This window comes from Rhineura floridana, chromosome 5 (assembly GCF_030035675.1).
Source record: "Rhineura floridana isolate rRhiFlo1 chromosome 5, rRhiFlo1.hap2, whole genome shotgun sequence".
Taxonomy (NCBI): Eukaryota; Metazoa; Chordata; class Lepidosauria; order Squamata; family Rhineuridae; genus Rhineura; species Rhineura floridana.
Window position 1 is genome coordinate 79303540 of NC_084484.1, and position 25749 is coordinate 79329288.

The following is a 25749-nucleotide window of genomic DNA, read 5'->3' on the forward strand; positions in this document are numbered from 1 at the left end:
GCTAGTAGGCTAGATTAAATGTTCCCTACCCAGGCTCCATCTTTTAGCTAAGATGTCTAGCTTAATTTTTTTAATTGTACGCTCCAAGCAACTGTGATTGATGCTTAATGTATCATGCTTAATGACATCACTAGGGCCCGCCCTGTGACATCACTCGGGCCCACCCCGTGACATCACTCGGGCCTGCCCCTAAAATCTCAGGTTTTGGGATGCTTCTGACCTGGCAACCTTACAAACCAACAATGATAGAACTCTTGAAAATACAGCAAAATGGATTTTAAGTAGGTGTTTTAAGTTCTTGAAGTTTGTTATATCCTGTTGTAGTATATGTTGCTCTATATGTTTTCTAATTTTCCAGTTTCTTAAAGTCCTGACATCACCAACATACCCTGGCTATCTAACCTCGGCCTCTACTTTCATTTTAAATTCAGTACATTTGTAATTCCTGCTCACTTGTTACAAACTCTTTTCCTAAAACCACCAATTGTTATAGTGATTTATTCAAATAGAAAATTTCTCCAAAATGTCTGTCACAACTATCAGCCAGGGCCTTGACTTTCTGTCCCGTTCAGTTGTGTCTGTAGGATTCCCAGATAACAATCTGGTGGAGTCATCAAGCTACTCAGGGGCAACAGAGATAAGAATAGGATTTCTGGTAGCAGATACTTGCAAGGACTGCTCTGAGTAAGTTAATAAAGTCAAAATATCAATAAACAAGGAGACTGGGCCCCCAGTCCAGATCTGCAATTTACTTTTTAAAAGCCAATCATGCAATTGCTAATTGGGCCAAACAAACAATTGCTGTTTGATAAATCTGGCCCTGGTCAAATAGCTTCCATCTCAGTTGCGAGAAAATAAGTAAATTAAGTACAGGGCTAAGTACAGATATTGTCAATTATACTATAGCATATTCCATAACATTTCCATGGACGATCTGAATGGAGTTCACAGGCCACTGTTTGAGAATTTCTGGTTTAAGGTTTCTGTTGTGGTATGTGAACTATGATGAGATTGATACATATTAACCAAGCTTTTTGTATTTTTTTCTTAGACATTTCAACAATCCTCTCTACAGCACAAGTCTAAAAAGAAGAACAAAGGTAAATATGTGAAACAGCTTCTATCTTATAGTGGCAAATTAAAGATATTTTTTAAATTGTGAACATTTTTGTCTCCATATATTTTAAAGATGGCAATTCTAAAACAAACTGAAACACCAGTCTTGCAACAAATAATGCTTATATAACATCCATAGTTTTCTCAGTGCATGCTGCCTTTTTCCTCCATGGTTATTATGGGCTAAGCCAGGACATCTTCAGTAAGAACTGTATATGACTTTAGCTAGGCCTTGACTGTGCTTTTCCATCTAAGTGATCAGCCATAATATAGTCATGGTTACTTATTACTATGGATGAGGAGAAGTTCCACCCCAAAAGAAATTCAATCAGAACAATGTGTTCCAGGTCAGGATACAAGTATCATGTGGTTGCATGAATCTTCTCTGAAACCATTGTTTTTCTCAGGTCTTGCACCAAGTAAGAGTAAAAGACGGATTTCTTGTAAAGATCTTGGTCGTGGAGACTGTGAAGGCTGGCTCTGGAAAAAGAAAGATGCCAAGAGTTATTTCTCCCAAAAATGGAAAAAATACTGGTTTGTCCTGAAGGATACATCTCTCTACTGGTATATTAATGAGGAGGTAAGAAACTGACATGTTGCTCTTGTTGGAGAAGGTTGTGACTGGATGCAAATAATATGACTATAGTCCAAATGTGTGATATTTGCATGTAGAAAAAAACCGGGCATAACTGTCAAAACTCACTTTGGTTGTTATATGTGTGGGGCTTTGTTTAGTTTCATTTTTTTTCTAGAGAGACAAACATCAGTTTTACTCTTCAGCAGTGGAAATTGTTAAAGTGGGAACAAAAAGCTTTAGCCTTATGCACAGCTCTCTCCAATGAGTGTTTTAAATTAGTGCCCCTAACTCATGCTGAATAGCTGCTGCTGCTGCTGCTGCTGCTGCTGCTGCTGCTGCTGCTGCTTCTGGAAGCTATTATGGATATAACAAACGATTTGCCACTCAGAACAACCAGCCAATTCTTTGGGCTGCAGGCTTCTAGTATTTTTTTTAATCCAAATTGCATTGTGCTTTTGTTCTACCTACAAAACTGCTTATTTAAGACTAAGTTAAAAACTATGTATGCTTATACTATCAAGGTTATGTGAATGTCCCCAAAAGAGAAATTGTTGAAGACCTGATTCAAGTTGTTCTTCAGAATAAAACCATTTAACAGTGCCATTTTCACCTTTTTTGGCAAGATGCTTCTGTTAATTTTTATGGAAGTGTTAATAAGGCAATAATACAGGAACTGTTATCTTGTGACAGGACAGTTAAATGTGCTTGTATTTGCTTTCTTTTTATTTGGCTTCTTTTTTGCTCTTGTTCTTTAATCTATTCATAGGATGAAAAAGCAGAGGGATTCATCAGTCTACCAGAATTTAAAATTGATAGAGCTAGTGAATGTCGCAAGAAGTAGTAAGTATTAGAAGCAATATTCAGAAATAAACTATAAAGGTAAAAACAAGTATTATTTTCATAAAATGTTCAATTACTGATGTCTTTGTCTAGGTAGTGCTTATTTTTGTGGAACTTCATTACTAATACTAATTGTTATTGCTATATATTATCATTTAGGAATAATGCACAAACATTTTTGTTGATGGACTTGATTGTTGTTTTTGAGGCTTGAATAATTTGCTTTTTCTTTTAACTGATTGTATTATAATACATTTTAATTGTTAACATGTAATACATCACAGTTCACTTTTTCTAAACTACCCAGGACTTCAATTAAAAGATGAAGTAGTAAATAGAAGGATACATAAGATTTTCATTTGGCTATTCAACTAAATCTTTCACAAAGCTGTAAAGTGGTACAGATGGCAACCTTTATGTTAAGTTCAGTGACTGTTTAGATTAATAGTGGCTTGTGCCAATGTGATACCCTGAGGTCTAGAAAGTAGATTTGATGTTTCAGTTGTTGAAAGCAATTATTTTTATAGTTGGTTCAGAGGGAAAGGACCTATGAAATATCCTATTACTGTGAATAATTTTATGATTATAAGTTCAACAGCTTTTAAAAAATTAAATAGCAAATGCTATTTTCGGCTGCATTAACAGAAGTATAGTTTCCAAATCACGTGAAGTACTAGTTCCCTTCTGTTCGGCACTGGTTAGGCATCATCTTGAGTATTGCATCCAGTTCTGGACATTGTACTTTAAGAAGGATGCAGACAAACTGGAATGGGTTCAGAGGAAGGCAACAAGAATGATCAGGGGACTGGAAACAGAGCCCTATGAGGAGAGACTGAAAGAACTGGGCATGTTTAGCCTTGAGAAAAGAAAACTGAGGGGAGATATTATAGCATTCTTCAAATACTTGAAAGATTGTCACAGAAAGGAGAGCCAGAATCTCTTATTGATCATCCCAGAGTGCAGGACACAGAATAATGGGTTCAAGTTACAGGAAGCCAGATTTCAACTGAACATCAGGAAAAACTTCCTAACTGTTAAAGTGGTACAACAATGGAACCAATTACCTAGGGAGATGATGGGCTCTCCAGCAGTGGAGGCTTTCAAAAGGCTGCTGGACAGTTGCCATCGGGTATGCTTTGCTGGATTCCCGCATTGAGCATGGAGTTGAACTTGATGGCCTTATAGGCCCTTTCCAACTTTACTGTTCTAAGATTCTATGAAATTCCATTTTTTTTCCTGTTTAATTATTGAATTTTAAAGCTGAAAGTAATTCCAAAGCACTATAGTTTGAAAACTCACAAGGAATTTCTTGTTAAATCAAATTTGATCAAACAGTACTGTTACTATTATTAAGAAACTAATAAATAAGCTGTTTCATACTTGCCAGAAGCATACTCTAGCTACTCAAAAGCATGCTACTCAAAAGCATACTCAAGCTAATGTTTAACTTGATCCCTGTGTTCATTTTAAAATATAGTTGTTATTTGACAATGAGGACATTGAACTTGTCAAGGATTATCAATAACTTGGCACAATCATTAATCAAAATGGAGACAATAGTCAAGAAATCAGAAGAAGGCTAGGACTGGGGAGGGCAGCTGTGAGAGAACTAGAGAAGGTCCTCAAATGCAAAGATGTATCATTGAACACTAAAGTCAGGATCATTCAGACCATGGTATTTCCGATCTCTATGTATGGATGTGAAAGTTGGACAGTGAAACAAGCAGATAAGAGAAAAATCAACTCATTTGAAATGTGGTGTTGGAGGAGAGCTTTGCGCAAACCATGGACTGCGAAAAAGACAAATAATTGGGTGTTAGAACAAATTAAACCAGAACTATCACTAGAAACTAAAATGATGAAACTGAGGTTATCATACTTTGGACACATCATGAGAAGACATGATTCACTAGAAAAGACAATAATGCTTGGAAAAACAGAAGGGAGTAGAAAAAGAGGAAGACCAAACAAGAGATGGATTGATTCCATAAAGGAAGCCACAGACCTGAACTTACAAGATCTGAACAGGATGGTTCATGACAGATGCTCTTGGAGGTCGCTGATTCATAGGGTCGCCATAAGTCGCAGTCGACTTTGAGGTACATAACAACAAGCAATCCTATGTACACTTACATAGGAATAAGTTCGATTGAACTCAGTTAGGGCTCACCTCTGGGTAGACATGCTTAAGATTACATTATCACTATGCTTTCTCATAAAATTATATCAAAAGGTGTATAAAATGTGAATGTTCTTGACTTCAGTTGAATTAGATGATGTATAATTTTAATACTGAAAAATAATGTTGTATACATCATATTTCACCCATGGTGCTTTATTTTATTCCCCCTGCCCAGTGCATTCAAGGCTTGCCATCCTAAGATCAAAAGCTTTTACTTTGCTGCTGAACATCTAGATGACATGAACAGGTAGGGAAACTGAATTTATGCAAAGAATAATCCTTGATTTTAAAAAAAAATTCATACATTTATATACCACCTTTTTCCCCATCATGGAACTGTAGGCAGCATTCTTAGGGCTACTATGCAGTCTATGAGGCACAATTCAGAAGTCAATGCAAATATATTGGATATTTATCCATTTCATTCTAAGAAACTTTGTGCGGTCTCCACCTGTTCTGGTTCTTTCCCTATCCTTCTACTTTGTGAAGTAACAGTAGATACTTAAAAATTGCAGTTTTAATCATACGGTGCATCTAATAGAGCTTTAGTCCTATGCTCGATCTCATGAGTGCACACAGTTACCTCCTCAGTAGTGAACAGAAACCTAGATCTCTGGTCATTCAATAATGCTCTCCTAATCCTGTTTAAAACACACACAAAAAGTGAGTGAATTGCTGAAAACTCATATTTAGAAGGCAGTATAAAAGGCTTTAATCCTATGCTTGCTCTCATGAGTAAGCCCCACAAACCACAGTGGAGGGTTACTTAGTTCTGAATAAGATGAAGAGGATTGTAGTAACCAGCAAGGCTTGGAAAGTTCATTTCAAAAAGGAACAAAATAGTTTGCGCTTATTCCCTAGTATGCAGAAAGAAAGAACCTCCTTGACCTGGAGCAGTGTATGATGGATAACTGTCAGTGGCTAAAGATTTCCAGAGTTCTTTTTAAAAACCAGTCCTGTAAACTGTAAGCTCCTGTTGCTCAGAGAAAAAGACATGGCAGGTGGAAAAAACAAGAAGCCAAAATCTTAGAAAAAGAAGTCTTTCACACCATATGATCAATTCTAAATATTGTAGCAGGAAGTTCCACAAGTTCCTCTAGGATTCCACTGGTGCAGGAACTCAGACATTCACACAGGTTTTCTTGACGTTTCTTGGTTTTTATAAAAGCAGGTATTTGCTCAATTCAAAATTCCTTCTTCTTTTGATCAATCACATCTACACAAGTTCCACCTCTTTACTCAAAGTGAAATTGGGGCTGTAAGTGTGCAACAACCCCACACATGACCTGCTAACTGAATTGCCAGGATATCTGTTTGGTGTAGTGGTTAAGGTGTTGGACTATGACCTGGGAGACCAGGGTTCGAATCCCCACACAGCTATGAAGCTCACTGGGTGACCTTGGGCCAGTCACTGCCTCTCAGCCTCAGAGGAAGGCAGTGGTAAACCCCCTCTGAATACCGCTTACCATGAAAACCCTATTCATAGGGTTGCCATAAGTTGAAATCGACTTGAAGGCAGTCCATTTTCCTGCTCTCTGCCACACCCCCACACCCCATTATGAAAGACAGCCCTGGGCTCAGAAAGAAAATAAACATCTGGCCCTCTTGAAAGTACTGCTAAGCTTTTTGTTTTAATTAAAATAATTATAAGAAGTTCTTGCTCTTATCGCTAATGGGAGTTAATTATCTTGCGTAAGCCCATATAAAATATTCAGATACTTTAAATAAACAAAAATAAATTTTAAAGATCCAGTCCAGCCCAATCTATTCTTGAGGCACTTTGCTACTCCCCCCCCACACTCTGACAAAAAAGATCTAGCCCATGAAGAAACCAGATTTCCCACCCACCATTATGATGCGAGCCAAACATTTTTAGGGGTTGTTTGCCACCAAGAATCTCCTTTCCTGTCTCTCCTCTCTACAATAAATAAGGCCCATAAAGAAACCATATCCCCCCACCTCGATACCTGCTAAACATGCTTTTGGGATTGTTTCCTACTACTACTCCCGCTGAAGAGAGAGAGAGAGAGAGAGAGAGAGAGAGAGAGAGAGAGAAACGTGGTTCCTGCTGCTTTAAAGTGGTGCTGCAAAAAGAGGGCAAAGTAACTCAGTTTCACAGAAGAGCAATAAGCAGTTTGCAAATGCATGCATCTGGGCATTGGGGAGGCTTTTCATGGTCCTGCTCTAATGCTATGGAACTTCCAATGCATTCTGAAGGATTCCTCCTGATTGGCTAGAGCTTATTCTATGGAAAACAAAAGCAAAACCCACTCTTATTAGGATTTATTATTATTACCCCTGGAGACAGAGGTGGGACCTTAGCAATGAATATAATTGGCCGTGCTTTCCAAAGATGATTGGCCAGAACAGTCCAGAGTGTCTCTGAATGTGAAGTACTGTATTGAATATGAATGTAAGGAACAGAGAAAGACAATGGGCTTTATGTTTGGAACTTTAGGGTGGGTAGTGCCCCATCTGCCCTTAGTGAGAGGTCTCCCCTGGAAATACGTAAAAATATCATGATTACATAAAAATATCATTTTAATTGATGCTTGTGCATATATTTGTGTGTATATATATATCACACATAGTGACCATGATCCAGCAGTGATCAGTTTCTAGGCATTAATTATTCTCTCAGAAAAGACAAGAAGCTGCATGTGTAGAAATACTTTCATTTACTCTCCTACCTAGTCCTGGACTAAATCTAGTGATACTTGTGCACAATAGTAAGCTGCTATGTTCATATACTGTCAGATTATGGTTGCTGAGCTGTGGTTTGCCAGTTAAAGGCAGTTTAAAGGAGACCAATCCTTTTAGATTTCTCAAACGTACTTCAGATATCTTGGAAGTGAATATATTTTTACTTTAATAAACATGAAACTACATTTAAGACAAAGCAGTGATGAGTAGTATTCCTCCTGTTTCAATTACCTCTGGTTTTTCTTCTTTAAAAATTATTATGGTTTCTCACTGTTATCTGTGTACATTGCATATACTTTCTCAAGTGTTTGATCATATAAATGCTCACACACATTAAATGTTCATGATGTACATCTGGCTCATAAGTATGTTATTTTCTGTAATAGGATTCAGTTAGTATTATTTGCAGTGACTACTAAAGTCTTGATTATTTCCAAACATAGTCACCTTAGTCCAGTGGACTGGAATATATTTTGGGGCTCTGACACATGCACATCTACATACATGGTTTTCTAGAGATAGAATGAACAGCATAAGCAGTGGCTGCCTTCTCCTTATGAGTGCTAGGAGTGCCAGTGAAAGGTACACAGAACATTCATTCCCTTGCACTGAAAAGAACAACGTATGTACATCAGACCTCTGCAGAGCGTATATTAAGTTGAGTGGATCAGTACAATATGTTCTGGTGCAATCGTATCAATCTGCCAACATAGTGTCTTCCAATGGAGTACACTTTCTCTGTAGCTGTCAGAACCTAGTGTTCTTCATTAAGAAACTTGTGAAGTGATCTGGCAGCAAAATGAGCCTTTATGATATATAGCTTATATGCCTTTTTCAAAGGGTACCTAAGTCATCATTGCAAATTACCATGGTTAAATGTTAATTTAACTGCATCCTTCAGTTAAAGATTGTCTCTTAGATATAAAGGCATGAATTCATTCAACACTGAACAAGTTCATTTTAATTCCTTTCTAGAGACAAAAGGCATCCTTGTTTCCATCTTGCCAAGTCCAATATGGAAAATGTTTCAACCGTTTCTTGTGTTTCAAAATAGTGATGGAAGATCAGAACCATGACAGGACTAAATCTGAGACAGAACTCTGTCTCAAAACCTGTTTCTCATGTCACTGTTTTGCTATGAACTAGCAATAAAAATAGTGCATATATGCACGTGTCAGAAATTGCATCTGTGATTATAACAAATAATGAGCCTTGCCTGCCCAGCTTCAGTACCCATTCCTCTCACTTGGAAAACTAACTATTGGCAGGACTGGCCTGAATGGCAAACTAGACCTCTACTGACTCACAATGTGGCAACCATGTCGTACTATCATAATGGAAACAGTTGATTTTAAAGACAGGTTAGCTTTTTTGTTCATACTGTATTATCAGTAGCCCAATTACAAACAACCAACTTATGGAAAAGTCTTTTACCATGATTTTATTTGATCATCTATATCAGCCTTTCCCAACCAGTGTGCCTCCAGATGTTGTTGGACCACAACTCCCATCAGCCTCAGCCAGCATTGCCAATGGTCAGGAAAGATGGGAATTGTGGTCCAACAACATCTGGAGGCACACTGGTTGGGAAAGGCTGATCTATATTAATAAAAATACATAGTGTGGTTTTGCTGCCACACATTCTGAGGTGTGGTAAAGTTTTGGAGCATTCAGAAATGGAGAAGGGTCACCCCCCCCTCCATTTACCACTAGAAAAATTTGCCATCTGTATTCACCCAGTTGATTTCAGAATTTTTTTCAGCATTCCCAATTGTAATTTTTGTTCAAAATTAATTATGGCTCATTCTTTATATTTTTTTAGAATCAAATTTTTTTCAGTGTGGAATGAATTCATGCCAGTCACTGAACCAAAAATGGAATGTCCCTTGTCTTAGTCCATACCAGGGACGTGCATTCATTGTGGAAAAAATGGGAAAATGCAGTGAACCTGGCTATTTGGTTCCTTTTGTCATATTATCAGGAGCTGAGTGACACAGACAGAAAAGACTCTCAGATGAGTAGCTAGTGCCATTCATGCTTCCCTTTGAGGTTCACCTAGCTACGGAACAGGGCATGGCTAAGTCTGATGACGAGAGAAAGAGACACTAAGTAGGGGGAAACCGACACACTGTCTCCCCAATTGTCAATTCAGACACATTTTAGCAATAGGGCCCATCAGTGTAATAAGTCTTCTTTTCATACAGGAACCCCCAGTCACTGACAAGGAGAGGGATGTGAAGTAAACAGATACTCTGTGATTTCTTCACTCTTTGAAAAGAGGCAAGAATGTTTGGGTCTATGGTTGCTTGCAAATTAAAAGCACAATTCCTCATTGCTTTCCATTTGTATTTTACATTTTTATATTCTAGATTTACATAGTCTGGTCTGATCTTCATTCTTAGGGTGTTTGGGAGAGATTAGGTAGGAGGGTAAATGAAAGCTTATTGTTTGAAAAACAGTCCACATGTCTGTCCACTTCCTGCTTATTTGTAGGGCTAGCCTTTTCTTCCTATATTCTTATTCTTGTTTTGGGAAACAGGTTAGGGGGCATGTTTCTTTATAAAAAGACTTGTGCCACATTTCTATCCTGTCAAGCACAACTTCCTGGAAGAGTCGGAGTTATTTCTGTGTTCAGTATTTCATTATTCTTAGCCTATTTGAGTTGGGGGCTAACAACTTAAGTCTGGGAAAGAAAACCTTTGAAGACTAGAGGGACAATGTTTAATTGACATAAGAGCCCTGCTGCATCAGACCAAAGGCCCATCTGAGGCCTACGGAAAGGCATGCTGTATCAGACAAAATGTCAACCAGATGCCTGTGAAAACCCTGCCAACAGGATAGGAGTAAAATAGCACTATACCCCTCCCCCCTGATGCTCTCTCTCTCGCTCTCACACACACATACACACACACTCACACACACCCCTCTCCTAGGATCATATTTTTTCTACCTGCAATATTTATCATTCTGTTTGGTTTGGCCAAGTTTTGAAAAGTAGAGATGCAACATCTCCCTTGTCCTTGCCTCCTAGGATCTTGATTTGTTCTACATTGAATATTTACGTTTTTCATTACATTTGGACTAGGAAGTAACAACTGAACTTGGCTGGAACCTTTGAAAAATAGAGTGCCTGCATTCCGTTTCTGTCAAGCCCAGAATTAACTTCTGCCTTGAACGTTTATCATTCTGAGTCAGTTTGAGTTGGGAGCCAGCAATTAGGGGCAATTGAACTCTTGTGCCCAGGTCTTCCCATGTGATTCTCTTCCACAGTGAGAAGATATATTAGCGTTTTATAAGAGTTAAGGTATTCCTATGTGCATTTCTTAATGGCCTATACAGTGAGGAGCCTTTTCCATATCTGTCAGAAATTTGGGAGGTGTGATCCCAGGGGTGGGGTAGTAGAATGCCTGAAAAATTCATGGAAAACACAGAAGTTACAGGCATTATTTATTTATTAATTATTTGATTTATATCCCGCCCTTCCTCCTAGCAGGAGCCCAGGACAGCAAACAAAAGCACTAAAAACACTTGAAAACATCATAAAAACAAACTGTAAAATACATTAAAACAAAACAACTTTAAAAACATTCTTTTTAAAAAGCTTTAAAGACATCTTTTTAAAAAGGGTTAAAAACATATTGTTAAAAAAACATATTAAAAAGCAATTCCAACACAGATGCAGACTGGGATAGGTCTCAACTTAAAAGGCTCGTTGAAAGAGGAAAGTCTTCAAAAGGCGATTAAAAGATAACAGATGGTGCCTGCCTAATATTTAAGGGAAGGGAATTCCACAGGGTAGGTGCCGCCACACTAAGGTCCGTTTCCTATGTTGTGCAGAACGGACCTTCTGATAAGATAGTATCTGCAGGAGGCCCTCACCTGCAGAGCACAGTGATGGACTGGGTTTATAAGGGGTAAGACTGTCATTCAGGTATCCTAGTCCCAAGCAGTATAGGGCTTTGTACACCAAAACTAGAACCTTGAACTTGGACTGGTAGCAAATGGGCAGCCAGTGCCATTCTTTCAGCAGTGGGGTGACAAGTTGGCAATACCCTGCCCCAGTGAGCAGTCTCGCTGCCGCATTTTGCACCAGCTGCAGCTTCCGGACCAACTTCAAGGGCAGCCCACATAGAAGAACAGAAGAACAGCTAGGTCTCCTACTGTAATCAACGGGGTTGGGGGGGGGATGCTGAAAATAGGCCAAAATTGACTTTCATTGTAATAAACAGAACAGAAAATGAAGGAAAGTTTTAATAATGAAGTAACAAAACATTTTCCCTTGCACACCACTAGCAGTTTACATTTTATAAAAGTATCTGTTTAAGCCTCCATTAGAGTTTTCATGAGGATAAAAGCCATGATAGATTCAAAGTTTGCTCCTCTCCTTGCAGAAAGAGGCAAGAATAGTCTGACATCCACATCTAATACACATGTAGTATGATTGTTTTTGCTGTAATCAGATTTAGGCTGCAATCCTAAACACCCTTACCAGGGAATAACCGTCAGTGAACAATGTGGGACTTATTTCTAACTAAACATGCATAGAATTGTGCTATTAAAGTAATAACCTTACAGCTGCTGCTTGTTCCTTCTTACAATAGTTTATGGATCATATGTTTGAGTTCAGCAGTCAGAAGAGAGTTTCCAGCTTTTGTTTTTAGGAATGTCTGTATGTCGTTACCAGGCACGTAGTTATCATTGTTGTCAAGCTTGTTTGGAAACAATAACTAAGAGCTACATTTTATTATTATTATATATTATTTTCCCATGTGTTGTCAAAAGAAAACAATCATAGTTCCTTGAAAAGGGATTGTTAGTAGAGCACATAATCTCATCAAGTACAAAAATATTGATGTTACTCAGATTTTGTTGTATTATGAGCTGTATAATTGCAAGGTTGACAGGTAGTTCAGTAATTCTGACACCTCAGTGTTAGGAAAATGCCTGAAGCTTTACTAAGGGGACTGTTATGTTATATCTAGGGGACTGGGAGTCTGATTTAGTGTGAACTTTTGGAGAATGAATATGCTGACAACATCATACGTTGGGTGGGGGGGATACATTCTTACAGATAGTCCATCTTTCACAATGGCAGCATTGTTGTAAAAGAATATCCTTCTTTAGTTTATGCTGCTTACAGAGTTTAGATTTTTTTTAACATATGAAGATTCTTTTTCCTCCCTCTGCTTCCTTGATGCATACAAAGCTTCTCCTATATCTTTGTTATAATGCATGATATGTGGGTTTTAAAATTTAAAAATGGCAGAATTGAAGTCACTCTGTTTAGGGAGTGAAGTTGTTCCTGCTGGTATGGTAAATAAGGCTTTAAATGTATTGGCTAAATCTTTGTAAGATAGAATTTGTTCTTGAGAAATTGGAACAGCAGGAGTATATCAGTATGGTTTCATATCTGTGATCAATATTTAACAGATCTTTGAATATCTTAAAATGTTATTTTAAGGACCTTTAGCATCCTTGTTTAGGGTTTTCCATTTGAAGCAGAATTTTTTATATCACAATATCTTTACATAAAAATTCATGCTGAATGAAACTATCAACATAGGTCTTTACTGTCCTAATTTTGTCAAGAAGCTCTACATATCTGAATAAAAGTCACATACAAAGATATGTAACTTCCTAAAGTAGTGTCATTTATATATTTAAAATATTACAGGTGGTTAAACAGAATTAATATGCTTGCTGCTGGATATGCAGAAAGAGAGAGGATCAAACAAGAACAAGGTATGGTACAGTTATTCTGGTTACGTCATTTAATCTCCATACTTAAAGGGGATTTATTCTGTAGTTTATTTCAGAATATTCCTTCAGATACAGCAACTGTTGTTCTTATGCAGTACTTTATTCAAAGGCATATGGACTTTTTAAAATATCCAGTGCATGCTTGACTACAAAAGGAGAAAGGAACAGTTATGTATGTGTTGGTGGCTGTTGGATCAAAACAATTTTTTTCTAAAGCATATTTTATTTATTTAACTTGTTAAGATACTTAACAGCTGATTATATTTCTATTTTATTTTTCTTAATTTTTTTATTAGGCAGAAGTGTGCTGAGTAAACTATACTGAGAGATGTAATAAAACAGTGTCATTTTGTTTAGTATATTATACTAAGTGAGGAAAGAGGGGTGAGACAACTGACAAACTATCCTAGTTTCTCCTCTAACCAGCACTTTTTGGGTTGACCTATCAGCCTGGCCTCCAGATTGCTGGAGTTGCTTTTTAATGCCAGATCAATAGATAATGAATAATTTGCTAACCACAGTTGTGGCTGATAGCACTGCCCTGCTATATATAACCAGGGTCTGGGTGGATGACTCAAATGGGAAGAATCTATTCCAGATTTTCTGAGAGGGGATGTTGATTCTCATTCTGTTGATGAAAGCTCATAGATCCTATAAGCAATTGGTGTTTGTTTTTTAAACAATTTATTTGTATATATGTTTGCATAGCTAGGGTATTCACACCCAACTATGCTGACACCAGTGTTATTATATGGTCCCATTCCACTTCTGAACTCTATCTACTGTTAAAAGGAATGACAATGATCACTTATTAAAAGCCACATCATATTTCTTCAGTTGCTCTCCTTTTCTGATTGTGACACATGCATATTGAAGAAACATGATTTCTTTAGTGGGCACTAGGACACCTCCAAGTGGCTTGTCTTCCTCCTGGTGCCCGAAGGCAGGAAATGATGACATTCCAGGTAGATACTGTGTGACCTGTCCCATGAAATGCCAGTTCATTTCCTGCTTTTGCTCGAAGTGGATCTCCTTTAGGTTGTGTTTTCTTTTGTGGTTTAATATTTTGTTTTATGTTGACTTTGGCTCTGTGTGAGTGTGCCCTCTGAGTTGATTTCCCCATCTCTCAAGATTAGTGTGTGGTGTGAAATTGTTGCTTCATTTATTGCTCTGTATATCTTTGTACCAGAATTAATTGGCAAATCTTGATTACTGTTTTATTTTATGGTGTAATTCACCACTTCATTGACTATTTTATCCCCCCAAATTGATTAGTAATTGTCCCTTTGATCGTTCCGTTGATCTATTCCTGTTTCCTTCATAATTAATTCTTCCTGTTAATTGTCTCTTGATTATCCTTTCAATTGATTCTCCTTTCCCACTCTCCAGTTTTGTATAATTAATTGTCTGCATGATTGTTGTTCCCTGCCGCTTTAGTCTACTACATTTTTAATATTTCCCATAACTGTTCCTGTGTGACTCTCCCTGTGGCTTCTCCCTGCCAATCTATCTTTTCACCCTTTTTACTCCCATTTGTTGCCTAAAGCCACAAAAAAGTCTCTTCAGAGCTGCAGATGACATCAGCGGTTATTAGAAGCTTGGTGGGCATGGTAGTGTTGTTGGCTAGAGCGCAACTTAAAATAGCAAGATCCTCAAAAAAGCAGCGAGTGGTGCCTCAGGTTTTCAGCATGTTGGATGGTGGCCACCATTTTGGATCACCTGAAAATGGCATGAAGACAGCACATAGCCTGAGTGGCCCCTGCAATAGTGGTAGTTTCCAGCAGAAAGACTGTGCACAGTCCAAATGGCACTGTGGTGGTGGGCGGATGTGCTGGCCCCTCATGTAGATTGAGATTGGTAAAGAAGACCAGAAGCAGTGGTCAAGTATAGAAAAGGCAGCTGCAGCAGTGCAACTACAGTTGGCACACTGGAGGATGAAATATGCAGGTGAGCCTTGTAGCATGGATCCTCTGTGGGATGAAGATCTGTCAGAGGAGGAACTGGAGTCTGCACCACCTCCAGCTCAAGAGGTGTTGATTTGCTCTGATTCTTCTTCAGGGAAGAGTTTGGGGGAGAGGTTGATGAATCATCACACCAAGCCCATTTCAGTCTATTAATATTAGGTGTCAGCCTTCTACCTCTGTTGAGTTAGGCTTAATTAAGTTACTTAAACGAATTAAGGAAGCTTTGCTTTCTGGTCTGTCAGCTGAGCCGGCTGTTTTCCAGATACCCTTGCACTCAAAGTGTGCCCCTATATCACAGCCAAGTGTTGCCTCAGAGAGTCTTGAATTTAATTTCTACACCATGAACTTGAATGTATCCTTACTCTGCTGTTAGGCGTAAGGCTCAAATTTGGGCTAACCCCTTTCCTAAGCTGGCTGATCCTGTTATATATGAGTTTCAACAAATAGCTCAATAGAGTCAGTGCAGATCAATCAATGCTTCTCAGGTGTATACTTAATATTTTTCATTGTGTCAGAACAAGACAGATCCATGAAGACAGTATTGGCTCTCAAGTTTCTCAACTGGTTCATTGTATACCACAAATTTCGAATGGAAACTCACCCCCATTTGGCAGGTGCTACACAATCACAACTGGTTGGGATTCACAGAACTGACAAAAGCCTTTACAGATGCCAATGCCCAAATCCCATCAGCTGTTTCTACACGTCTGCTATAGCACTTAACACTTCCAGCACAGGGCGATATCCTTTGGATTGGTGTCAACTCCAAGACGCTTCCCCACAATCCTGGTGATCTTTGTGGCTTATCTACAGCTCCAGGGCATACATCTTTACCCAGACCTGGATGACACATTGAGAAGGCGTACCAGGGTGTTCAAATAATGCTGGTGGCTTTAAGGACCACGGCTTCTTAGCAACAAGCAGAGTCACCTCATTCCTTCCTGTGAAGTGCAACACGTGGAAGAGACAATCAACACCAGGCAGGGTTTCCTGTCACCCTCAGACAGGAGAGTGAACAAGATCAAAGATGTGATGGCTCCTCTGCACTGGGTTCCATCTGCAAATATGATAGTCCTTGCCAAAGTCTTTGCCATCCTAATATCTGCCATCCAGGTGATTTCAAGGGGCCATTTCCGTTCATGGCTACTAGAGTGGGCTCTGTTGCCCCACCAACTGCCGTTGCACACAACCTGCACAGGCAAGTCTTCATATCAAGGCAGTGAGATTGTCTCTGAGACTGTGAGCCAAGGATGGCATTTTGACAGATCCAGTGTGGGTGGTGATGGTGGTGGATGCCAGTCTGATTGGCTAGGGGGCCCTCTACAAGAGGCAGAAAGTGCATGTGATTGGTCTTCAAATGAAGCCAGTAAGACCATCAATTGACTAGAATTGTGAGCAGTCCATCAATATTTTACTGTTGCACCACGATCCCACATGGCTTCAACTGACCACCTTGAAGTTGAACAGAAGCAGCTGTTGGGTACAGCCTTGCTCTTTGATGTCATCTCAATAATTTTAGTCTCTCATTGCCCCTTGTCCTTGCACATATACCAATACACATGGTCAGCATTTCTTTGTTAGTGTTACAGGCATCGGGTCAAGCTGCACAAGGTGGGTACAGTGGAGTTCCACTCTTCTCTGTAGGATGACTTAAAGATGGGGTTGAAGCCCAACACTTTATGCCACCATATGTACTGTCTAAATCCACTGGGGAGCCCTTGGGTGCTTATCTTTTTGTGAAACAGATTCTCAGAGGAACAGCCTTGGTCTGTCCCCCAGTTCAGTATCACTTCCATTCTTGGTACCTGCACAAAGTGCTAACAGCTCTTCAGAAGCCACCATTTGAGCCTTTGTGAACTATCCCACTATCAATTATGTCTTCCAAGGTGCTGTTCTTAGTGGCCATCACTTCTGCACGACACATCTTGGAGCTTGGAGCACTTTCAGTGGTGAAGCATCTTGTATCTTCCACAAAGAGAGGGTTGTATTGAGAGGTCAATGTGGCTTTGCACAGGGACAGGAATTGGTGTTACCCGCTTTTATGTCCTTCCCTTTTACATCCTTTGGAGTGCATTTGGCACTCTCTGGATATGTGCAGTGCTCTCAAAGTTTACATCATGGGACCAAACCTATCTGACAGTCTGACTATCTGTTTTGTTTCATCCAGCCACATTGGGATGAACATTCTCACATTCAACCCTCGCTAGGTGGATCCGAGCATGTATTTCTCTAGCATGTATGTGTCTGCACTTGTCTCCAGCCACTCACATAATGGCACATGCTAATGTTGGCTGCCTCTGTAGCTTTTTCTACCAGTGCACCTCTTCAGAAGCCATGTAGAGGGGCCATTTGGGCTAACTCGAACATGTTCACACGACATTATAGGATTGATACATAGGCCTTGGTTGATGCTGCTTTTAGTAGGTGGGTCCTCCAGCAGGTCCTACCACATGTCTGAGCAGCCAGTACCCACTAAGGTACAGTAGGGTTTGTTTGGGGAAATCTCACTTGATATTGCCCTAGTGCAAACACAAGGAACCATTGGCCCTATCTGAAAGTTATTTCTGAGTGGACACCTTGACATCTCCAACATATAATTTGTACGTTATCAAATTATAGATATAAGTCATGAGCAATGTGCTGAGGGATCATTAACCTTGGTCCTCTAAGTATTTTTGCATGCTTGTTTTTTTGTGTGTAGTCTGTTTCTTTCATTTTTTCAATAGTTAGTAGGTTTTTGCTTGGCAAAAAAAAGTAATCTGCTAAACTTCCAGTAAAATCAGTGAAGTCATATTGATTTTGATGAAATTTAACTACATATACCTTACTTTCCTTGAATTGTATCCTACAACTCTTGTAGATCAGAGCTTGGAAAAGTTACTTTTCTGAACTACAGCTCCCATCAGCCCCAGCCAGCATGGCCACTGGATTGGGCTGATGGGAGTTGTAGTTCAAAAAAGTAACTTTTCCAAGCTCTGGATGAAATAGTAAATTGGCTCACTGAATTTTAAAGCCTAATTATTTAAACATAATGCTAGAGTTATTTTACAAATCTATATTCATATTTATAACTACATATGATTTTATTTATATGCTGACATACCCTAAACAGTTCTGTAACATATGATCCAAAATAACCCAGGGTTGTTGTTGTTGTTGTTGTTGTTGTCTTAATTTGTATTGCTTAGATTACTGGAGTGAAAGTGATAAGGAAGAAGTAGACACACCATCAACACCAAAACAAGACAGCCCACCTCCACCATATGACACATACCCACGACCTCCATCGGTAAGTGTTTGTTTGTAGTAAATAGTTGGCACTGGTCCATACCCAGAAGATAAAGAAATATTTTTAGAGAGATGTTCATCCTCCATCCATTTCAACACAGTTTGCATGGGAACATTTTTTGGTTGGTGATTCTAGGGATGGAGAATATTCATGAAATTGGATTTATTACCAGATTTTGACATAATCCAACAATCCACATTATTTTCAGACTGGCATTGATTTCTTGTGGCAGGTTACATCTGTCACTGGAACTTTTGTTTTTTAAATCCACTCTAAATTTTGCATTATTGTCTTCATAACCAGCTTTCCTCTGAGCTGATGCATTCTTAACTCAGTGGAACAAGTGCCTATAGTATAAGCATTTTTGTTAGCAATTACACTTTTTGCTGGAAAAAAAAGAATCAGCAATTGCGCAAACAATCAGGAACTGACAGCCAGACTGTCAGAATTCAAACCAGCTACCAAACCCCATCCCTAGTGATGTCAAAAGTATCCTTTCTAGATGCTTGACATCACAGCAATCATGTTCGTATATATTATTTAATTTGGTCCTATATGTAGGAATAAATACCCCAAATCAGTGCACAGAGCAAGAATTGTGACAGGTATATAGCTTCAGATGGATCTTACAGAAAAATAAGCATATTTCAATTCTCATTAAAACAAACACTTAAAACCGTAGAACAGCTGCTTTATTAAAAACATTTGTTAAGTAATAAAATCTTTATTAGAATATCCTTGGAAGAACACGTTTTAATTTGTACATTGCAATTGTAAATTGAAGTCAAGCCAAGGTAAAATACCAACAGCAGCCCTTCCTTAGCCAACGTAAACTAATTTCTCTCAAAAGCATATTACCCTTCAGATGAAAATAGTTTCCATGCTTCCTTTAATCTCCTTTGCGTATTAAATAATGGACTGTTCTTGTACAAGTACAGCTAGTTCATACGTAATATTGATACATAGTTTTACAAATGACCAGGTAAAGATGGGTATACTTAATATCCATCAGATATAAAATACCACTGATATCGATAAGACTAAACAAAATGTTTGTATGATTGCATTGAGTGCACTCCCATGTAGTTATAGGGGTTTTTTCTATATCATAGCAAACCTATTTTCATAGATTCTCTCAGGAGTCACTTCTAAAATTCAGTTATGTTCTTCTCAAGTCTACGGGAGGCAGACTGCAAATTAAAAATGTGATTTCTTAAGGAAGTTAGGGCTAGAAGAGCATTTTACTTCATCAAAAAAAGGCCAAGTTCATTTGAAAAGTCTGAGCATTATTGTGTTATGTTCAAAAAGGAGTTTTTCTTTAATAACAAAATAATAGATATTTTAATAGTTAAGATAAGACAGTGTTTACCAGTAATATTCCTAGCCTAGCTGATTTCAACCATGCTAAAGGAGTCACAGAATGATGTTTTTATTTATTTATTTATTAGATATATATCCCACCCTTTCTCCCAGTAGGAGCCCAGGGTGGCAGAATGATGTTGTTTCAGGAGGCACAACTGCAATCATATGAAGTTGTCTTTGATCTTGCACTAGAATTTCCATATCCAGAAAAGAGATTTTGGCATGCTATCCTTTGTGTTTATGCCAAGTGTGGTTTCAGAGTGCCCATTGAATGACTGTACTGTGCACAATTGCCAAAGTGTGTTGCAAGGCACTGCCTCAGCTACAGCTAGGGTTTTATACTGGAGCGATGGAAGTTTTCAGTTCACCACCACCAAACCACTCACTTTGTGAAGTTGCTAGGGCTACCGTGACCCATAGGGGGAAGTAAAGATGATGACTTACAAAGTTAAAGCTTCTTCTGCAGTCTCCCCATCCTACCAAAATGCGCTGGTGTCTCCCTTAACAAATGTCACAGTTCATTCTGCCATCTACCAAATGCATTCTGCTTTGGTTGGCAGGTGGTTTTTCAGCAACACTTGCAGCTAGAAACAGACAAAGAAGACTAATCTAAATCACCACAGGAGCACTTTGGAAGATGATTCCACATTTCCCCTAGCTAGTGCTTACCTTACCTTACAACAGAAAAGAAAGGCCAAGTGGCATCTCCACAGCTGCCTTTTCTTCCTACATATTCCACTCTGCCAGCTTTTCCCAAGATCTGATCTTGCAACCTGATCCTGAGGATCTGTGTGTACATCTGTGTAAGCTGACTCATGGGTAGGGTTATCCCACCTTCCCCACATCTCCCTCAGTTTGTTTTTCCCAAGGCTTAAAGGCTTAAACTGTGCAGGCTTAGGGAGACAGGCACGAACGAAACCTCCATGAAATAATACAGCTGCAAAAGCATAAGCATCAGAAGATGACATGTGGAGATTATTGTTGGATACTCAAAACTTATGTTTGTGTGACTCAGCCCCACTTCCAGTCAGATCCTCCACCTACAGCCCTCCAGCAGCAGCTCTTTCAGTGATTCAGGCTGGGCCCAATTCAGTTCACATTGGTTCAGACCTGGTTCAGAATCTGAATCAAAATTCAGAAATCCGAATTTGGGTCCTCCCATTGACTTCCACTGCAAAACCAAAATAGCTATAACTTTTTTTTTTCTTCACATAGGTGCATGACATTTAGATACATGTGGATTAACCATGCCATATTGTAGACAGATAGATCCAGGGTTGTTGTGCTCTTTTCAAAGAATAAAATGTTTTTTTAAAAACAGCCATACCTTTCTTTGTGTTTCACATAAGTGCGTGCAACTTGGAGACATGGTAGCCCCTCCAGAGGTATTGACCCTACCAAATTGCATGCTGGTAGGTCCAGGGGATTTTGTACTATGCACCTTTAAAGTTTTTTTTTCTTAATTAAAGATTATAGTCAATTAGTTGAATACTCATTCATGCCAGTTCTCATCTTCCTGTCTGGCTTTTCTCATGAAGATTTGAAAAACAAATAGATTGAAGGGTTCAACTCCATCTCCCAGGCTCTGTATACATTCACCGTATGTGTGCTGCTTATGCACTGTCTGTATACAGTATACTGGACCATGTACAATGTGCTTGAAAGACTCTCTCTCTCTCTCTCTCTCTCTCACACACACACACACACACACACACCGAAAGTACTAATACAGACAGACACAGAAAACATATGTAAATAAAATGCAAACCTAACCTAAAATCCTAGAGCCCAAATTAGGTGGTGGGGAATAAGGGAAGTGACACTGCTTAAGTAACTAGTAAGACTAAAACACAGACAATAACTTTTTATTTTTATTATATCTATCTATCTATCTATCTATATCTATCTATATCTATCTATCTATCTATCTATCTATCTATCTATCTATCTATCTATCTATCTATCTATCTATCTATCTATCTATCTATCTATCTATCTATATAAAGTGTGAAAGGCAGTGAGAACAAGCTGCTAGTTTCCACACTTCCCTCCTCCCAAGCACTGTGATTGGAGAATATTGAGCAATAGTCTAGCCCTGGATTGAAAAGTAGAACTGTCAGTGAGTAAGTCCAGCTCCCCTATTATCAAAGAACAAAGTCCAGTATTATCAGTATCAGGTCTTGCTGTTTCAGCTCTTAACTTCATCCACAACATTCACAAAGTCTCAATTACAGTAATAGCCATGTGAGCTGCCATTTATTATTATATTGTGGTATTTTATCTTGTTTTCTAAACTGTCCAAGAGCAGTATATAATTTCTAAAAATAAATACTGGGTAATTAGAGAATATGGGTGATACCCAACTAAGGGTTTCTGCTTACACAATGGAATTTTCACCCTCTCCCCTGCCCAAACCCCGTGCCCTCCACAAATTTGCTCCAGACAGTTGGGGAAAACCCCAGAACTGATTTGGGGCATGCATAGGGGGAGAAGAGATGGGAAATCCTTGCACTGATAGAATGAGTAAGTTGGATACCACCCTATATATTTATTCTTATGCCAGTGGTTTGCTCATCTATGGCATGCCGTGACAATACCTCTGTAATAGTAGACTCTATCAACATGTCTTCCTTTTATTACAAGGAGGGAATACCCCTCTCAACCAGTAAAATTAATCATGCCTCCAAACAAGGATTCCAGGCTGATGACATTAAACAACACAATAAAAAAGAGAAAGTAATTAAAATCAAAGCTTCTAAGGAACCATAGTTCAAGTATCAGGATCACATCATGAGCAGTCTTCCATATCCATCTTGTCACGATAGCAGAGAACCTCTGCACTATATAAATCTTCTGTCAGGAATCTATAGCATATTGTGATACCCCAATCTGCTGAGAGTTCATATGTCTAACAAGATGGACACCTATGTAGGAACCAAACAAGATGGTTTGGGCTATGTATTCCAGGCAGTGGCCCCCAGGTAGTCAGGATCCACCATGTCATTCAACAAGAACATGATTGACTTTGTGCTTCATCACTTTGGAACTCCAACAATAGACCTATCTCTATACAACAGAGAAATTCTTCAGATGGCACACAAACCCACTCGCAATCACAGGCATTCCTTATTTAGAGAGTGGTGAGGATGGTTCCTCTGCATTTTTCTTCCTTTGTTAAGTTTTGGAAGCATGTTCAACAAAATTCTAGTAGAAGAAACTTCCTTTGAATCCCTTCTTCAGTAACACACTGTTTTCTGAATATTGTCTTTATTATTTAGATGTACACCTTGCTCTTCATTGTTAGGGTGACTTTATCATGAAATAGCAATTTTGTGAACTCCATGTGGAAACAGGGAGTCATACAGATATATTAAATACATCTGGTCCCATTGCCATAACTGTTGGGAAGATATCAGACTTCAGCCAAAAAGTTGACATGGTAAAAAGACCCTGTAGTTTGACCGTGTGTACCATGAGATCTGGCCCCTGAGTGTCTATGCAAACATATGTAGTTTTTTCTTTACTATTTTGAACTTTGAGATTTGGATTGAACTATTTGGAGCTAGATAAAAGCAAATTAAAGGGTTTTTTTAATGTTTGCCTGGTGAAGGTGTAGGAACATAAAAAGGCAAAGAAGCAGCTCTAAATATTGGTATTTGCGCCAAATATAAAATACAGAATACCAGGGAATACTGTGTGGCAAAGCCAAATAGCGATTGCACTCTGAGATCTTTCTAGAAATTTCTGCTTCAAGTGCTTCTGCTGTTTAAGATTAATGGGATGGCTACATATGGCAAACCGTGTCTTCTTCTTTTTGGTACTCTTTATGAAATTCGTTACCAAGGATTATACTTTTGTAGATGGATTTCCTTTTTTTTTTTTTTTTGGCTTCGAGAGCTCCTGTCATGAACTTGAAAACATGGAAAATATAAGTAAAAAATTAAATATATATCCTTGATAGCTATAGTACATAGTCCATGACCTTTGTATATTGCAAACACATATCTATCTTTATAATATATCTGAAGCCAGAATGTTATATTTATATTGCAGATGAGCTGCGCAAGCCCTTTTGTGGAACCAAAGCATAGCCGACTCTCTTCCACTGAAACTTCCCAGTCACAATCTTCACATGAGGAGTTCCGTCAGGAACCAGTGGGGAGCACTACTGAATCTCCCATTCGCAAAACAGCCAGCCAGCGACGCTCATGGCAGGATTTAATAGAGACTCCACTGACAAGCTCAGGCCTGCACTACCTACAGACTCTACCACTTGAGGACTCCGTTTTCTCTGACTCCGCTGTTATCTCTCCAGAACACAGACGGCAATCAACTCTTCCTACTCAAAAGTGCCATCTGCAGGATCACTATGGCCCTTTCCCTTTAGTAGAGGGTGAGAAAATGCAAGCCCTAAATGGGAATGGGGGCAAGCCCCGCAGTTATACTCTGCCACGGGATAGTGGGTTCAACCATTGCTGCCACACGCTCTCTGTCAGTGCCTCCAACCATCAAGAAGAATTGCCACAGAAAGAGCAAGAGGAAGAAAAGGGAAGGGAAATAGCACCAGAAAACCAAGAAGATGAAAGTAAGACTAATTATATTTGGAATTGTTTAGAAATAAATTGCATGTAGAAAAGGAAAATTGTGAATATGACTTTTAATTTTTCCTTGGTTTTGTACACAGTAAAAGTAATTAATTGTATTACCTTTAACACAATATTGTTGTTGTTGTTGTTGTTGTTATTTGCCCGCCCTTCACCAGCAGGTCCCAGAGCAGATAATAGTCTAAAATTCAGTATTAAAAGCAATTAAATTACATTCACAAGAATAGGGTAGATCCTAAAAACATACATTTCAAATGCCAGAGGGTAAAGTGCCAAAGGCCTTCCACATATATGTCTCAAGGCAATGTACACAATATAATAAAAGCAGATTAAAAAAAGATATAACAGCAAATGAATCAATTGAAAAACAATGAAAGAAGACACTCATGGCAGAGACCTGTTCATTCAACTGGGAGAACTTGTTGGAACAAAATGTCTGCAATTGTTTCTGGAAAGTTCAGGTAGACAGTGCCTGTTGTATTTCAACAGGAATGCTGTTCCACAGATATGGGGCAGCCACACCAAAAGTCCTGGTTGAGTTACCGTTTCCACAAGGAACCCATACAGCATATTGTTACCTTACTATATCAAATATCAGAATAGCTTTAATTGCAGCATGGGGTTATTGTTCATGTTTATTATTGTAATTTTGTTTATTTTCTCATTTTTATTTTATTTTTACCTTTTGCTACTTTGCCTATACTCATGTGCTTATATCTTGGATGCTAACTTCTTCCATAGTTGTGAATTTCTTGTTTTGTAACAAATATGTTTATGTTGTTCCTTGAACTTTGGAAAACACATATTTCATGGTAAATGTGAAAGATTTATTCCCAGCCCTAGGGCTCTTGCACTGTGTAAGGCTTTAGTCCTGATGGTTTCAGTTAGGCCAAGAGATGTTCAGGACCATCTCAGGACATTTTGCTACCCCAGTCTGAGAGGTGAGCCCTACAGTTAACTGCCATGTTCCAAAGGGTGCTGATGTGCAGCTCTTGAATTCCACACTACTTGTGCGGTGTCCTTAGAAGTATTGTTGCAGCTGTATAGGTTCCTCCTGCAACAAGGCTGGCCTAAATTCCAACACAGATGGATGCTAGTGTTAAAAACTGAATATATAATCCAAGATTTTTCACTAATATTCCACCATTTTCTATTGCACACTGAGAACCTAGTAAAGGAGTTGGTATAAAATATAAACATTATAACCACTGAGTGTAAAGGCTGAAACCTCAGGTTCTTGTTACTATGGTTACCAGAATTCTGCTAACAGTATTGGCATTTTATTTTATAGTGTTTGTACAAATCAGTCAAGTTGCCACATTTTTACAGCTCTACTCCTGTGCCCTTAACAG

General features: G+C 38.7%; 1 protein-coding gene across 4 annotated transcripts in view; it reads left to right on the plus strand.

The window, feature by feature from the left end:
• The window catches only part of CNKSR2 (connector enhancer of kinase suppressor of Ras 2), a 271527-nt gene that overhangs the window by 202510 nt on the left and 43268 nt on the right, over positions 1–25749 (plus strand). For all 4 annotated transcript variants that reach the window (XM_061627286.1, XM_061627287.1, XM_061627283.1 and 1 more), the window contains 7 exons: positions 1052–1100; positions 1524–1696; positions 2460–2533; positions 4891–4962; positions 13093–13160; positions 18331–18431; positions 23847–24378. In XM_061627286.1, coding sequence (XP_061483270.1) covers positions 1052–1100; positions 1524–1696; positions 2460–2533; positions 4891–4962; positions 13093–13160; positions 18331–18431; positions 23847–24378 — 1069 coding nt within the window. The remainder of the gene's footprint in view (positions 1–1051; positions 1101–1523; positions 1697–2459; positions 2534–4890; positions 4963–13092; positions 13161–18330; positions 18432–23846; positions 24379–25749) is intronic.